This window comes from Larus michahellis, chromosome 6, assembly GCF_964199755.1.
Source record: "Larus michahellis chromosome 6, bLarMic1.1, whole genome shotgun sequence".
Taxonomy (NCBI): Eukaryota; Metazoa; Chordata; class Aves; order Charadriiformes; family Laridae; genus Larus; species Larus michahellis.
In genome coordinates, this window is record NC_133901.1 from 72829599 (window position 1) to 72846142 (window position 16544).

At 48.1% G+C, this 16544-nt stretch overlaps 1 protein-coding gene across 3 annotated transcripts in view; it reads right to left on the minus strand.

The window, feature by feature from the left end:
• Positions 1 to 16544, minus strand: part of TCERG1L (transcription elongation regulator 1 like) — an 89424-nt gene that overhangs the window by 19522 nt on the left and 53358 nt on the right. For 2 of the 3 annotated variants that reach the window (XM_074592180.1, XM_074592179.1), the window contains exons 6-8: positions 8011 to 8105; positions 5999 to 6087; positions 1630 to 1784 (exon numbers count right to left, since the gene is read on the minus strand). In XM_074592180.1, coding sequence (XP_074448281.1) covers positions 1630 to 1784; positions 5999 to 6087; positions 8011 to 8105 — 339 coding nt within the window. Of the gene's footprint in view, positions 1 to 1615; positions 1785 to 5998; positions 6088 to 8010; positions 8106 to 16544 lie in introns of all 3 variants that reach the window. The other variant, XM_074592178.1, reaches the window with a different exon arrangement.

The window sequence follows — 16544 nt, forward strand, 5'->3', positions numbered from 1 at the left end:
GATCTTTCAATATATTCTGTAATAAAAAACGTATGGTATATTTTTCTCCTGAAGAACAAACTTCAGCAGAAACGCTTTGGAATGATTAGATATACAGCTAAAGTTATCCAAGCCATGTACAAAAATGATATGTACACGAGCATCTGACGATTGAAATTTATACTGAAAAATGTAATGACATTATATGTTGACAAGGACTACATTAATAGAAAACCATTCTTTGTAGCTTTTTTTCAGTAAAATTCTGCTAGCATAAATCCTGATTATCTCTCACTTTTATCTACCTGCAGACATCGTGTTTCAAGTCCACAAAGGCACGCTCTCAGCCCCTCGTTTGCAGCAGTTCAGCAGGAGCTGTGCGTGCACCGCAGCCCCCGATGGCCGGAGCGTAAAAGGCAGGTCATCACTTCACGAGACCAGCAGTCCGACCTTACTTTTAGTTACAAAATACTACACTTTGAAAGAATGAAAAAAGTCTCATTCCCCCCTGCTTCCATTTTTCTAGACTTCACCACTAAAGGACAGCCATCGGCTGGAGGAGGCTCTCCACTCAACCTGCTGTAAAGCAGAACATTCAAGAATTGCAAGCAGCGCATCAAGACAAGCAGCATTTCAAACGCCTGCTGTGCACCTGGATGTCCTCCCAGCAACGGCAGGTCTTACTGACACCGCTCCCATGCGAGAGAACGAACGTAGAGCGTCAGGCAATGAAAGGAGCATTGACACGGCACAGGGCGGCACCCGGTAACAGGGAGTCCACAAAAACTGGTGAACCCTAATCTTTGGAGAGAAATGTGGTGGGACAAGCACCGGCAAGCACAGGCTGGCATGCTGGGCTGCTCCTGGATTGGTCACCAGCACGGACAACACCTGGACTGAAGAATGAAGGTACGGAGAGCAGAAAAAAAGATGGCATGGCAAGGAGCGTGGGATGGGAAAGCTGGGCTGGGAAAAATGCCTCCGCGACCTGGCCGTCTGGGGAGGACCACACAGCGAACACCTCGGGTGACTGACAAGCCAAGGGGTGTCTTCTCAGCTGTATCTGGAGCCCCCGAACATGGATTACTGCAGATCAGCAGGTTGTTCTTCAGCCACACTCTGAGGGATCTGCGGTTTTCAGAAGGGGACTGGCAGAGTCACGTTTAGATGGAAGCACCCACGTTTCCACCAAACCTTTTAGCGCTCATTAGGGGTTTATTACTGGGATTTTTTTCTCCCCTCTACAACTTGGCTGGATAATCATTAGCTATGGAGTATCTGCTTTTGTCTAACAGCTGAATAATGCATTGGCAACGCATTCCTAATGTACATCTTGGAAATAAGTGCAATAAAACATAAAGACAGCGGCTTCCGAGATGTGTTTCATACATCAAAGATTCATCCAGTATAAGAAGCCACCTGTTTCTTCACTGCCAATAACGAGAACGTTCTATCCCCCAGCTCAGCACGTCAGTGAAAATACAGGTTTTGCAATAAACATCAATTTTAACACAACACTTCATATGAAACCTCAAAAGGAAAACCATTCTAATTACAGTTATCAAACTTTGACTTGAATGTATTTAGCGACCAAATTTCATTCGACATTTGAGTTTAAATAGAGGCAAATAATCACAGGGCTGTAGTTACTTGCAGCAGCTTCCAGCTTGCGCTTGTGGGGAGGATCCTCGATGATCCGGTTTATGTCGCCGCGGTGCTTCAGGTCCACCGGCTTCTCCCAGACGGACAGCTGCATTGTAGGGTTGAAGAAGAAGACCCGGTCATCTCCAGTCCAGACTACACACCTATTCCAAGTGATAAACTAGGCTTAGGTAATGGCAGATACGCCCACGAACAAGAAATTCACCCGCAGTTGGATTATTGCATCTCCGTTCCAGCGCGTGGGTGAGACTGAGTGCCTGCCCCAGGCCCTGCCAGCCCACGCCACTCACCTCGGGTACAGTAACTCTCTCCTCGCCAATAAAATGCCATAGAAATGGTCTAAACACGCCCAAAGAGCAGCAGGTGAAATATTCTATCATGGACGGGGAAAAGAACCAGGTGAGGAGGAACCCCGTGGTGCTCAAAGCAAAAGAAGCCACAGGAAAACGCATTTCATGTTCAAAAGCTGTGGCTGAGAGCAGCAAGTGGCATCCCCATGGCATTCCCCGTGGCATCCCCGTGGCATCCCCACGGCATCCCTGTGGCATCCCCACGGCATCCCTGTGGCATCCCCGACAGCTCCCATGCCACTCTGCCCTGGACGGGCACACCCAGCCACCGCAGAAGTCTGCCGCAAAGGTTTAACTCGATTTTTGTGGGCTCTGTTTCAAATTTGAAAAATGTGACTAAGTGCTGCCGTGCAAATCACAGGTTCTTGACTTGGTCAGTTAAAATATGCCTGACAGCAGTTCAACTTTTTGTCCTGACGTTCATTTTAAATCAGCTAAAATAATACGAAAATAAGTATCGCACCACCCTTAACAGATGCTCCAAAACCTCAAGTTGTACTTCAAATCTATATGTAAATAAACAAACAGAATATCAATCTCAAGCCCACACTTTCTGAATCGTAATGAAAACTAAGTAACCTTATACACGCACTCTGACTTCCTCACACACACACATGTAATAGAAAAATGTTTGTCTCTCTGAAACATAAATACCTGGAAGGGACAAATCTTATCATTAGAATCTCTGAGACTTAACTGTTATTAAAACCAGGGAACAAAACTGGTTCAAAAAAAAGTCCAGTCTGGGTAAAAGACTGCAAATATGAAAAATGCTCCATCACTGCAGAGTACTGTAATAAGATAATCCACCACACTGTGTGTACCACTGGTAGGACATCACCATTGATCTTGCCCAAACACATCATGAAAAATACATAACCTCCGTGAGAAACCGTCGCGGGAGCCGTGGGGCACCGGGAGCAGTGCAGTGTGAGTGTGTGACCGAGCCCCAGCATCACAGTAATTATGTTCCATGGAGTTAAATGTTCTCCCGATGAACAGCAGCACAAAATTGGTTGAACAAACCCAGCCGTGGAGTTCAGTCACACTTACACCCCACGCAAGCTTTGGCATCCTGAATTCAGTGACAAGGACGTGACAAATTCTTTAATACCTTTCTGGTTTTTTAATACACCAATGTTTTGGATCACAAGAGAGCCTCACAAAACAGATGCTCTAATCCTCTGTTCCGCAATGATTAGGTGTAATTACTACTTCTTACTTCGTACCTTGGAGGTACGGGAACCTCCCAAAACACCGACCCACCAGCCCTGAGCCTCTTCGGCAGGACACACCAAGAGGGACTTCCATGGGAACGTCTCACACCAAGGCTCCATGCTCCCAGAAATACCACGGTCGGCCCAGAAGGAAGGCAAAAAAATCTTGGGATTTAGGTGAGGAGGACAGATGTAGCTGATTAATACAAATGGGTTATTGTTATCCTTTTATAAATATTCAAATTATGGTCCAATCGTGCCCAGGAGTAGACGCCTGCTCCGAAATGCCCCTTGCTGTGATTTCTTTCATCGGCAAGTAGCTCACTGCAGGATTTGAACTGCCTGGGGAACTAGTTGCAAATGATGGTCGACTGGAAACCAGCATCTTCTTTGGGGCGTGCGATGCTACCACATGCACGCGGGACTGTCGAAGCCGTTATTTGACAGAGATTATAACCAGCAGGTTTGGAAACGTGTGTTTTGCCTCTGCCAGAACGCTGCTGTGCTCGCTGCTCCTCTGGCCACGCACGCAGACCCTGATGGTGCTCATTAATCACCAGGTATCATCAGGGCTCACGTGCCATCACCCCAGGTTAGAAACTCTGGGGTCCCTCGTGACACATCTTCGCTTTTCCATGACTAATATAATTTGACATTTCATTTAAAATTAATGTCCTTTTCCCCATGTAACATGTCACCTGTTCCTCTTTGGTGTAATAACGGTTTCAATTATCCACAGGGGACGCATGGTATTTTGTTTCAGTCACAGAGCATGAACTGGAAATGCAGATATTGTTATGTTCATGTTTCCCTTTAGAAAATTGTAATTTAAGAATGACTAAGGGCACAAGATGATGATATTAGGGTTTTTCATTATTTCATAAGGGAGGTAAGGTTTGGTAACACTGCTGAAAATTTTTCTGCCATTAAAAATGATGGTCTGGCTGCTCCTGACAGGGGCTTGGTGATGTCACATCAACCATGGGTCCCGCAGAAGCAAGGAGCCAACCTACGGGTGCAGAGTGGTTGAAGTAAATTCAGAATGTGTTGAATTTGTGTTGCACATCTAGTTTCAACCTATCACAAAAAATTGTAAATTGTGATTGAAGCACCCTACGGGCATGCTTCATGTTCCACCACGAGCCGTGGGACAGACAAGATGTTCTCACCTCAGAACATGGCACAACTGTCAGCATGAGGACTATGCCCCTTCCCTCTGGTCCCAGGGACCAGGTTCTTATGCCTTTTCTCACACCCGGAGTACTCTCTGGGCCACTAAACTGTCCTCTGGAAACTTAGAAATGGAAGTTTTCTCCCTAGAGATTGAAATATCCCAAACTTGGATCTGGGAGTGGTGCAATTCAGTGGAGGTACCAGATGCCCGTCCACTGCTCAGCAGACACTGCTGGAGATGAAGGGGTGCGGTGAGATCCCTCTGCAGATACCACGGCTCTCCCCCTCTACTCCACCCTTGTGAGACCCCACCTGGAGTACTGTGTCCAATTCTGCAGCCCCTTTTATAAGAGAGATATGGACGTGCTGGAACGTGTCCAGAGAAGGGCCACGAGGATGATCAGAGGGCTGGAGCACCTCTCCTATGAGGACAGACTGAGAGAGTTGGGGTTGTTCCGTCTGGAGAAAAGAAGGCTCCGAGGAGACCTTACAGTGGCCTACCAGTATCTTAAGGGGGCCTCCAAGAAAGCTGGGGAGGGACTTTTTAGGATGCCGGGTAATGGTAGGACTAGAGGGAATGGATTAAAACTAGAGATGGGTCGATTCAGACTGGGCGTTAGGAAGAAGTTCTTCACCATGAGGGTGGTGAGACACTGGAACAGGTTGCCCAGAGAGGTGGTGTAAGCCCCATCCCTGGAAGTTTTTAAGGCCAGGCTGGACGGGGCTCTGAGCAACCTGATCTAGTGGGAGGTGTCCCTGGCCAGGGCAGGGGGTTGGAACTGGGTGATCTTTAAGGCTCCTTCCAACCCTAACAATTCGATGATTCTACGATTCTCTGCAAGAACAGATGAAACCATAACTGCCTATGACACTGATGGACTCAAACGGTTCCTCTGCACTACACCACAGAGTAGCAACTGTCAGGAAGAGAAACAATTGATGTAAACCACATATTTATGATGCTGAGATTAAGTAGGACATCAGACTGCGCCTACAACACTGGTTTGCAAAATGGCACAATATGATAATAACAAATAACAGCTGATGTCTATGTGGGATGCCTTAGCCAAAAATGTCAGCCACTGAGTATAACCTGATTATTTCATCCAGCATAAGCATGAATATGGGTAAAGGAGGTAAAAAATCCTTTAGTCAGCCACTGGGGACAGAAAGTGAAGAAAGTTTTTATCCATTTAAAAATGACACGAGAGATTTTGCTACCCAACATGTAGTTACCTGAATGGGAACGTGGTCAGGAAATCTGGGTCATTAGACACAACCTGTTTTCATTGATGCAACCTGAAATCAGCCCCATTCTTGCAAGACAGTAAGAGTCATCCACTGCCAATGAAATAACTGGGAGAGAAAGAGGATCTGGCCCTAAAAAGCTGGAACATTTCTTGCGGATCTTGTGTTTCCTCTCTGATCCACCCAAGCACCATCCAGGCATTTTCCTGAAGTACATGATTAACGAGGAGAAGCTCCCGCAGAACCCAGCATTGCTACTTAACACCCAGGGTAGCGTATTTTCCCCACGTACCAGACCACTAATGCATATCTGGCGAGGGAAACGGCACTGATGAATGGCTTCTAGCAGGTCTAATTGCATTTGCTTACCATGGTGATCCTGGCACGGGAGTGGATGCCACGGGTTTGTTGCCGTTTGACGTGCTGTCATCCTCATTTACTAGTTTAAAAGAATGATCCTTGAAAGACAGACAGAGATTAGTCAACAAATAAAGCCAATGCAGAAGACTCTTATTGTTACACAAATCCCTCACTTTAACGTGAAGTGGATTACCCTTATTGACATTATTCCTCCAGCAGCTTTATGAACAACCAGCTACCTTGAGAATAGCCCAGATAAACGGGAAATAATAAAAATGTCGCCCCACTTACAGCAATACAAATGAAAAACCAGCAGACGTGCTTTTGTCCAGGCCAACAGCTCACTTGGGACGACAGCGGGTATAACTCTGTGTACTGCAGTAACGAGGACAGCTGCCTTGTCAGAAACAAGCGCCCATCCTAACGAGGGGCAGGGACAGGCAGGAGGGTGCTCCCACCGCCGCTGGCCCCTGGGACCGTGCATGAAGCAGCAGCGCATGCAGGGGACCGGTGTTGAAATGCCATCCTTGGCTGCTGGCTTCCAAGTAGTTTTTATGGTGCTTTCGAAAGACATAACAACACCGGCAAGAGCAATTGTCCCTGACTTTGATGGAGTGACTACGTCAGTGGACAAGGGAAGAGCTACAGATGTCATCTGTCTGGACTTATGTAAGGCCTTTGACATGGTCCCCCACAGCATCCTTCTCTCTAAATTGGAGAGGTGTGGATTTGATGGATGGACTGTTTGGTGGATGAGGAATTGGTTGGATGGTCACATCCAGAAGGTAGTGGTCAACGGCTCAGTGTCCAGATGGAGACTGGTGACAAGCAATGTCCCTCAGTGGTCCGTATTGGGACCAGTACTGTTTAATATTTTCATCAATGACACAGACAGTGGGATCAAGTGCACCCTCAGCAGATCTGCGGGTGACACCAAGCTGAGTGGTGAAGTTTACATGCTGGAGGGAAGGGATGCCATCCAGAGGGACCTGGACAGGCTTGAGAAGTTGGTCAGTGTGAACCTCATGAGGTTCAACAAGGCCAAGTGCAGGGTCCTGCACCTGGGTCGGGTCAACCCCTGATATCAGCACAGGCTGGGTGATGAAGGGATGGAGAGCAGCCCTGAGGAGGACTTGGGGGTGTTGGGGGATGAGAAGCTCAACATGAGCCAGCAACGTGCGCTGGCAGCCCAGAAACCCCCCGCAGCCTGGGCTCATCCCCAGCAGCGTGGGCAGCAGGGCGAGGGGGGGATTCTGCCCCTCTGCTCCACTCGGGGGAGACCCCCCTGCAGTGCTGCCTCCAGCTCTGGGGCCACCAACAGCAGAAGGACACGGAGCTGTTGGAGCGGGGCCAGAGGAGGCCCCGGAGATGCTGGGAGGGCTGGAGCCCCTCTGCTGGGAGGACAGGCTGAGAGAGCTGGGGGGGTTCAGCCTGGAGAAGAGAAGGCTCCGGGGAGACCTTCCAGCCCCTTCCAGTCCCTAAAGGGGCTCCAGGAAAGCTGGGAAGGGACTCTGGAGCAGGGAGGGGAGCCATGGGACGAGGGGGAAGGGTTTTACACTGACAGAGGGGAGATTGAGATGAGATGTGAGGCAGAAATTGTTGGCTGTGAGGGCGGTGAGCCCCTGGCCCAGGTTGCCCAGAGCAGCTGTGGCTGCCCCATCCCTGGAGGGGTTCAAGGCCAGGTTGGACGGGGCTTGGAGCAACCTGGGCTGGTGGGAGGTGTCCCTGCCCAGGGCAGGGGGTGCCACTGGGTGGCCTTTAAGGTTCCTTCCCACCCAAACCATTCCAGGATTCTGTGAAACCCAGCCACGAGCATCTCTCCTCTGACACTGACACCACAGTGCAGACCTCCTATAAAGCGCCGAGATAAATTAAATAGATAGCTCTTTATAATGGACTGTAGGAAACAATCCCCTATCACCAGCACAGCTTCCGCCACAGGACAGTCCTTTATCCTGACTCTGATTTGTGCAGCTCGATAGTTTAAAGATGTTTTTAAAAGAAGAAACGCCATCACAGACCTTATTGCCATTGCTCTCCATGGGGGAACTCTTCCTCTCCGCATGTAAAATCAAGGTTGGTGGGCAGGAGGATCTACTCGATTCTTTGCCATTATCTGTGAGAGGAAAGGATTCTTTTTAATGCACAATAAATACATTCCCTGCAAGCCAAAACTGGCAAAGAGAAACCAAACCACTTCCTGTGGCTCCGAGACTCCTCTCCTCCTCCTGCAGTCCTCTGCGGCACACGCGTGCCAAGGACCACATCACCTTCCTAAGTATCGTGCTGGATTTTAGTGGGACACATTCACATACTTTAGAGACTTTTATTGCGTTAAGCTTTTTTGTCCTGCTATCCCTGAATCCAAACCTTTTTTCCATGGGCCATGTCCACTTCCCTGGGGGCACGGCCACCCCTGAGGGGCTCAGGGCCGGGAGCCCCCTCTCCCCTGAGCCAGGGGACACTGCGGTGCTCGGGGTCAACCTCCACAGGAACCCCCCGAGCGTTTCAGTGCATTTCCAATGGAAGCAGCTGTAATAACACATTACTCTCCTTTACAAACAGCCGTCTCTATCCCAAAATGCCGAACACTAAAGTGTTTCCACTGGCTACAAATTCCGTACGTCTCAGTAACAGAGAGGGCAAAAGGGACAGTGAGGAAAGGCGAAAAGGCAGCAGGTATGAGACAGAGAGCTAACAATGAGTAAAAAGTAGTTTTCACAGTAAGAAATATTAAACAGACATTGTTTTTTCTATTTGGTTGTCTTTTTCGTTGTCTTGTCCTTTCACTTCTTTTAAAACACACAATCAAGCATTGACCGGGGTAATTGTTTCAAACTGCAAGAGGGGAGACTGAGATGAGATGTGAGGCAGAAATTGTTTGCTGTGAGGGCGGTGAGCCCCTGGCCCAGGTTGCCCAGAGCAGCTGTGGCTGCCCCATCCCTGGAGGGGTTCAAGGCCAGGTTGGACGGGGCTTGGAGCAACCTGGGCTGGTGGGAGGTGTCCCTGCCCAGGGCAGGGGGTGCCACTGGGTGGCCTTTAAGGTCCCTTCCCACCCAAACCATTCTCTGATTCTATGATTCCCTTGCACATATGCCTGAAGAGTTCCAGCACAGCAGTAAAACTGCCAGAGGAGACTCAAACCTCTCGGGAGCAGGGACCGTGGGGATCCATCCCCGTGCATGGCTCTCATCCACCCCCCCGGCTCTGTGGGGAGACCCCCACCAACACCCTGCCATCATGGGCTCCCTGGGGAGCTCCAGCGCAGCCATACACTGCAAACACGGGCTGGTACTACCCATATTAAGAGTGCCATAACCAGGGCAAGCCACGACATACCGCTCCCCTTATCCATCTCAAGACGTACGGAGCACCTTCTGTCTGCCAAAGAGACTAAAACTTTGGTACAGTCACTTCAAGAAACTATTTGTAAGCACTGCTCTTCTAGGACTGCATATTATATAGCAGATTCACATGTCAAAACACTATTCAACTGATTTTCAAATTATTCAGACTACAGAATGGGCACAGGTGTAACAGGAGCTACACCGAGGAAAAGGCTGGAGTCTGCCATTTGACTCTGCTTCGCCGTGGAATACATCACAATAATAAAAATTTAAATATATGCCATTTTTCTCAGAAGACAACTTACTCTATTTTTATGGGTAGTGAAAAAGAAGATTTACAAACCATATCAATTAATTTCCATGCTAAAGGATCAAGGAGTAGGGAGCAGCTAATACACATCAAAAGGGTCTCTAAATTTATCTTCCTTCATGAGGCATCTGTTAACGGGGCGTCAAAGCACTACCGGGCACCTTGGTCTTTGAGTGCAATAAAGTCACACCTGGCTCCAGCCTGCCCACGAGCTGCTGGGCTGCTGGGAAGGTGATGAAATCCCAGCAGAGAGCTGAGGATGGTCAGGGACACTGGAGGGACAACGCGGGGACACCATGGGGACAGGCCCTACCAGCAGCAGTGCCATGTGCCAGCGCCTGGAGAGGCAGGAGGCAGCTGCTGGCACTGGTAAACGGCAGCACCAGCCACCATAAAGCCCCACGAGAGGGAAGCCAACACCGGGAGAGCACACCAAGGAGCGGGGATGCTTCTTGCAGGCTGAGATCCAAAGGCACAAATAGGGCACCTCGCTTAAATTAACTCTGCTAATGCATTCTCCAGCTCTAAAACACGGCAGAAGAAAGATGACGTGCTGTTTCTTAACCACTTCGCTGTCTTGCCCTGTGTCTTCCCATCACTCCGACTCTCCCACTGCTGTTCCCCTCGGATATGCTCGGCAGCTTGTTCTCTGCTCCCATGGCATGCTACGAGCCAGCCCCGCATGGCACGGCAGGCACAATATGCCTGTACAGCCTCCGCCCAACGAGGGTTTTAAACCAAAACATTGCCATGCCTCTACGAAATACGTTCACAGAGGATGAAAGGAACCTTGAGACATCCCCTCTGCAGCAAACCTTCCTTCGCAAGTCACTGATTTTGCAGCAATTTGAGGCAGCCGGAACAGCCCAGGTTTGGGACGGCTTTTGCAGGGGCACAGCTGGCACTGGCCATGTTCTGTGGGCACACATCTGACACTGGCCACCCCCTGCGGGCGCACAGCTGGGCTCAGGGCACCACAGTTGACCACGTGTTGGGAGCCTTTGAGGGCAACACTGCTGAGAGGTGTCAGTACGTCTCAGCATCTCCAGCTCTCGACTCTTCTGCTCTTGCCCTGAAATAATCCCTGAAGCAACAACTGTGGAAGGCCAATCGGCTGCTGATGAAACGGCCCCAAACACATTGCTGGTCGGGTTCTGTCACTCGAACACGGAGCAGCTGGACATGGAGCAGCACGCTTGGGAAACGGTGCTTAATGTACCTCGGATTTATTTTTTCTTTTAATAAGGAAATTAAATCAACCCTTCTTCCAGCTCTGCTTCTTTCTCTTCTTAAATATTTCTCTAATCCTAGAAAGAAGGCTTTTTATTATTATTAGAATTTTGATTCTTTTGTAGCCTTCATTATCACGCTGGTTTAAGAAGTAGCCAAGATCTTTCATTCATGTCTATGCATATGCACACATGCATGAGGAACAAGACAACACATTTACCTAGCTGATGTCAACTTGTACTTGAACATTACAAGCATTAATACAAATATCTAAATGTCAATTGGCAGATTTAAACAAACTGTTGCACATGTGGAGTTCGGCAGAGGAGTTTCCCACAGCTGATGCTGAAAAAAATGAAACAGGCGTGAGAGCCTAAACCACTCGCACAGCTCCAGGAGCTCTGCTTTGATGCAAAGAAAGGTACGAAATATGGCATAATTGGTTTTCTCATGGCTGCCCTGACCCTGCTCCTTCATAACTGAGGATTGGCTTGAAGTACAGAGTGTGGACGTGCTGGTGCGGACCAAATCGTGAGACTCTTGTGCACAGGTAGCCATTCCCACGCCCGTTTGAACCTTCAGTGCGGAGATACTCTGCGCTGCCAATGCCCAAGGCAATCTGTCTTTTTTCCCCCTTTGAAAAGCTCCCTCACAGCATCCAAACAGGAAAGCTGACCTCCAGGGAGGGACTCGGGTGCTCAAAATAGAGCATCACCGGCGCAGCGCTCGTAGGTGAACTTCTGCAGCACACAGTTCATTAGCTGTTCACACGTGAAATATACTTCCAGAAGATCTTGGACCATCAGCACATATAAAATAAGATGGAAATAAAAAAACAATTTAAAACAAAATAAAAAAATAAAGTCCTGAAAGTCACTGTGCACGTCAGGAGTCATTTATTTTTATATCTATAGTTGAACATTGTGACCATTTTCGGTAAGAATAATGTCAAGAGAAGAATAATTCAGGCTCGTGCTTGCCCCACGCTGCAGAAGGACAGCCAGCAAGATGCACGGCTACTCTCCATCGGCAGCTGCCACACGGTTTCACTCAGGTTTACTCTTTTCTCAATCAATCGACCTTTTTTCCCCCCCTCTTTAACTCAAGTGCACAAAATAAACTGCAGTCTGACAATTAAGCCACGACGACATATTTCCAACATAATCACGCAGCTTTTTTTGCCCCTAAACTTAGCAGCGTAATTACTAACGATGTGCTCCCGCACTTGCTGTAACGCTGGCGAAGGATGCGCTGGAGACGGAAGGATAAAGATACCTGATTAAAGAGACTTGGAGGCACCGCGGCAGGTAGAGAGACATGAATAATTCACAGTATTGAAAAGTAAAGGTGAAGTAGCAAAACTGTCTTGGGTATATCACAGAGGATGTAGGTGTATGATCATCAACATCTTATTAAAAGCAGAACTGGAGAGGGAGAGGAAGGGTAAGGCGGAAGAGAGAAGAGGGGAGAGGGAAGAGGGATTCACTCTAGAAGTATCTATGGAGAATAGATTGAAAAAAAATTGGTTTGCAAAGGTATTTAGAGGCCAAACCTCTGTTAATCCCAAAGGAAGTTTAAAATTTTGATTCTAAATGTCTCAGAGAATCGTATTTACTTCAAGTGCACACATCTAAACACTTTTACTATCTCACCAGCATCTCTGCCAGTCAGTTCTGTCTCTCCCCACAACCTCACTGCTTCTGTTTCTTGAGATTAGCCTAAAATCCATACCTGATTGACCCCCGAATTCCTCCTCTGTTGGTTCTGGCTCAAGCTAAGCATGGGATTTCAGTGCCGGCCACATCAGCCGGGTCGGTGCCCTGCTCCACAGGCGGGGATCCCACCTTCAGCCCATCACCATGGCTTTGGGGAGACAGACCCTGCTCTCGCTCCCGCCTGCACGCTGTATCTCACCCTGCAATTTGTGTCTATTTTCTGCTTTCACCGGTTTCTCTGTGCCCTGCCAAGCGCTCTGTCTCCCCTCTTAGCACAAGTCTCCTGCAGCAGTGCTTTTTTCCTTCTGCAGCCATCTCTTCCCACTCACCCCTTGATTCTTCTGGAGGTTTGCAGTGGGAACAGTAGAGGACAAATCCTCTGTCTGCTGTCCCATACCGTGGGCTGTACGCCCGCTGCAGAGGTCAAGGACAAACTCCTTTCATTGCTGGACTTTTCAGGCACACCGCTGACACTGCCCAAGAGATGCTGTTTGCTGCTACCCTGAAAATAGTTTCTTTGTTAAAGCAGGAAAAGGTTAAAACCCCTGTTCAGTATATTCCCTTGGACAGCGTGCAAGGCGGGCAGCATCCCATCCCCACCTCCCAGGCTGGCTCCGTGCACGTGTTTCCCACAGAGCTGCGCAGGAAGGGCCATCGCTACGAGCATCGCTACAAACATCACTAGGACCATCGCTACAAGCATCGCTACAAACATCACTAGGACCATCGCTACGAGCATCGCTATGAGCATCACCACAAGCATCACCATGAGCATCACATCCCACAGAGCAGCTCCAGCTCCCGCCAGCGCCAGGCACAGCACGGTGCCCCCATTCATTTGCCTCCTCCCTCCCTGAGCACGAGCTGGACGCCCATCGCAGGGGGTTTCCGCCTGCTTTTGTAGTTCCCCCTCGTTTAAGCCGCTGTACCAGTTCTCAGCCTCTCTCTCTGCACCCCTGCAAGCTGGCCCAGGCGAAGCCGGGCTCTGAGTGATAGAATCATAGATTCTATGATCACAGAGTCAAAGACCTTCGCTGAGTCTTGCTGACCTTCCTTCCTCTGCTCTTTACATGTGATTCTTTTTAAATATCAAGATCTCGGCCCTGATCTTCAAGGCACTTAATGATCTGAGCTCTGAATATCTATAAAATCATGCAGAGCGCTGGGAGGGTGGTAGCTAGAGCTCCACCTCGCTTGTACCTACTGTAATGCAAAAAAGCCAGATTTCTACTTGAGACTGGACTTTTCCAGCTTCCAATACAAAAATAAATGCTTACTGGAAGCCAGGACCATCGCGAAGTTTACTCCTTCCACTCCAGAAATAGAGAAAATTTTATTAATTTTGGCTTCAGAGAAAGAGGGATTTGGTGTTGTGATGAGCAAAATCCAGCTGTGCCAAGCCTTGCTGAACACACAATTTTCTCTTTAGAAACCAAGTCAAAGGCTTACCTATATTGCAAAACAAAAGCATGGCTGTAACGTCATAGCGAATCTGTACGTTGGCTCAATGCTGCCCCTGCAGCAGGTGGCAAAGCACGGTGGCACAGGCCTGGTGTGTACCTTAAGGTGCTTTACACACTAGATGTAAGATTCACGGCTCAACGTGTTGGTATTCCAGTTGTCTGCCCCAGTCCTCTCTTAGAAACAAGTACCCCTCTGCTTCAGTGCTCCTGGCCTGGACACACTCAATGAACACTTCTTTCAAGGTCCTGAGCTTTTAAAAATAATAATAATAATAAAAAAAAAAACAACACCAAAACCTCTCCCAAAAAATAAACGAAAAAAAACCCCAAACTTGGAGGACGCTATCTTCTTAAACCATCTCTCCACCCTAACCATCCACCCGGCCGATGCAGAGCAGGCTGCCTGCTTGACTTTGCCCCCAGGACAAGAAGGTCCCAGTACCAGGTCCTGGTGGGGACACCAGGTGGCTCAGTCCTGGCCCCCACCACCCGGTGACGCAGGGACAGGTCACCATGGGACTTGGTCAGGTTCTCAGCATCTCCAACAGCTTCCTAAAGGGCAGCTTTGCTTTTCTGTAGCACTTTGAGGCTGATTTGGGAAAAACCTTTATTACTGTTATTTGCTTTTAATTATGATTCCTACTTTGATCATTTTTCCACTGGAGGTAACAATAGTTTGTAACAACCTATAGAAAAGAGTGTGATCTCCTCAAAAGCATTAAAGAAAAATCCATACTATACTCGAGTGAAATTACCGTTTTTCTCTTAAATGTAGTTGGCAGCAAATCAAAGATGACAGAAGGAGGAAGAAGAAGGTATTTTGTATTTTCAGGAGAAAGCTGGAAACAAAATTATACCGATCATCTGATTTAAATTACTTGTATGCATATAAAAATGTAACGATTGCTCTCCCAAAGTGATGGCCTCCCAACAGTACAGACGTTTGATTTAGGCAACCTATTGACCAAATGTCAGGCTGGCCTTTATCAAAAGTCATCTAGTCAACAAAAGGCTTCACACAGAATCCTTATTCAGCACAACAGATAAAATCAGGAGTGGCTGTGTTTTCAAATCTGCCAAGAAGAAGATTATGAAATATACTTGATATAAAATATATTAGAAACCACGATTTCAGTTTTCAACATGCAACAAGCTGCAGATCAGCACGACCCTTGCACAAATCTTCATCTTCTCTCCCTGCATCCTTCAAACAGTTTTAACGTTTCCTTCGTCTCACTCGCTTCTGAGAAGAAAGTGAGTCAATACAACTCTTGGTGACTAAGGAGGAGTTTGCAGGTCTTCAAGCGCAATAACTGTACAGAGGATAAAAGAAGTAGGGGTTTACCAAAAGCAAACCAAACCAGACAAGAAACTTTAAAGTGCCGTATGTTGAAAGAGACGTGTATGAACTTTCCTTCAGTTTTAAGGTGTCTGTGTCATAAAATTTTCAGCAATTTCCAGACAGAGCCGGAATACTCAGCAACATAAATTCAATCAGAGGATCTTATTCAAGCCAGGTACGGCAGCAGGCAGACCTGCTTCAAAGGGAGCCTCCAGCTCCACTTATGGATTTCCCCAGCTCAGCTGACCGCAAAGTATTTCATGAAACTTTTATCTTAGCTGTGGGTAGAGCCGGTGAGCTTGAGGTCCCCACGGAGGAACCGGCTTAGCGGGACAAGTGAGAGTTTCTATATCAAAACAGTGCTAACTCCTAGGTGTGAAGGATCAGATAAATCACGCCTGGGATGATATCTAGTAATTCCCGATAAACGCCAGTTTTTCCCATGGAACCTAGTTGGGAAGGTGGGTTCGGGACCCCACGGTGCCTCTCCATGGCTGCGTGTATGCAGGTCGGGCAGAGGAGCAGCCCCTCCGGCCCCATCGCAGCATCTCAGCTTCATTAACAGGACTCCTGACTTCACAGGGACATAAGAGGGATTCCACCTTATTAGGAAAGAAGTCCCCAGTTTCCTATCACAATCTGACCGCTTTTTGATTTTGATTTGCAATGGGTATATGTGAATCTAAATAAAGCCACACGACTTCCTCCAGCCTTTGGGAAGAGCATTGCCCCTCCGCTCACAACACACACGCATTTACATGACAGTGAATAAACCGGCTTTATCACAGGGTGCAGCACAAAGCACCCTCGGAGGCTGCCGCCAACGAGGCTTCGTGGAGCCACTATCCAAGAGATAACCACGTTATCACTGTAATGCTTGTGAATACCACCCACGTGGGAAATCAAAAGCCCAAGGACGTTTCAGAAACTTGCCTTTTGTATCATCAAAGGCAAAGCTACGGCCAACTGCCAGACCAAGTAAACAGGATCCAAAACACTCTGAAGACGCTCACAATTAGCTAAAGCAAACGTCATAAAATTTGAGCCAGTCTTTTAAGGGTCCCCCATTTCTATGCGGCATGGGAAGCATGGCTCGGTTGGGAAATACGCAAATATACAACACGTGCTCCAGCAACACAAGCAGTATC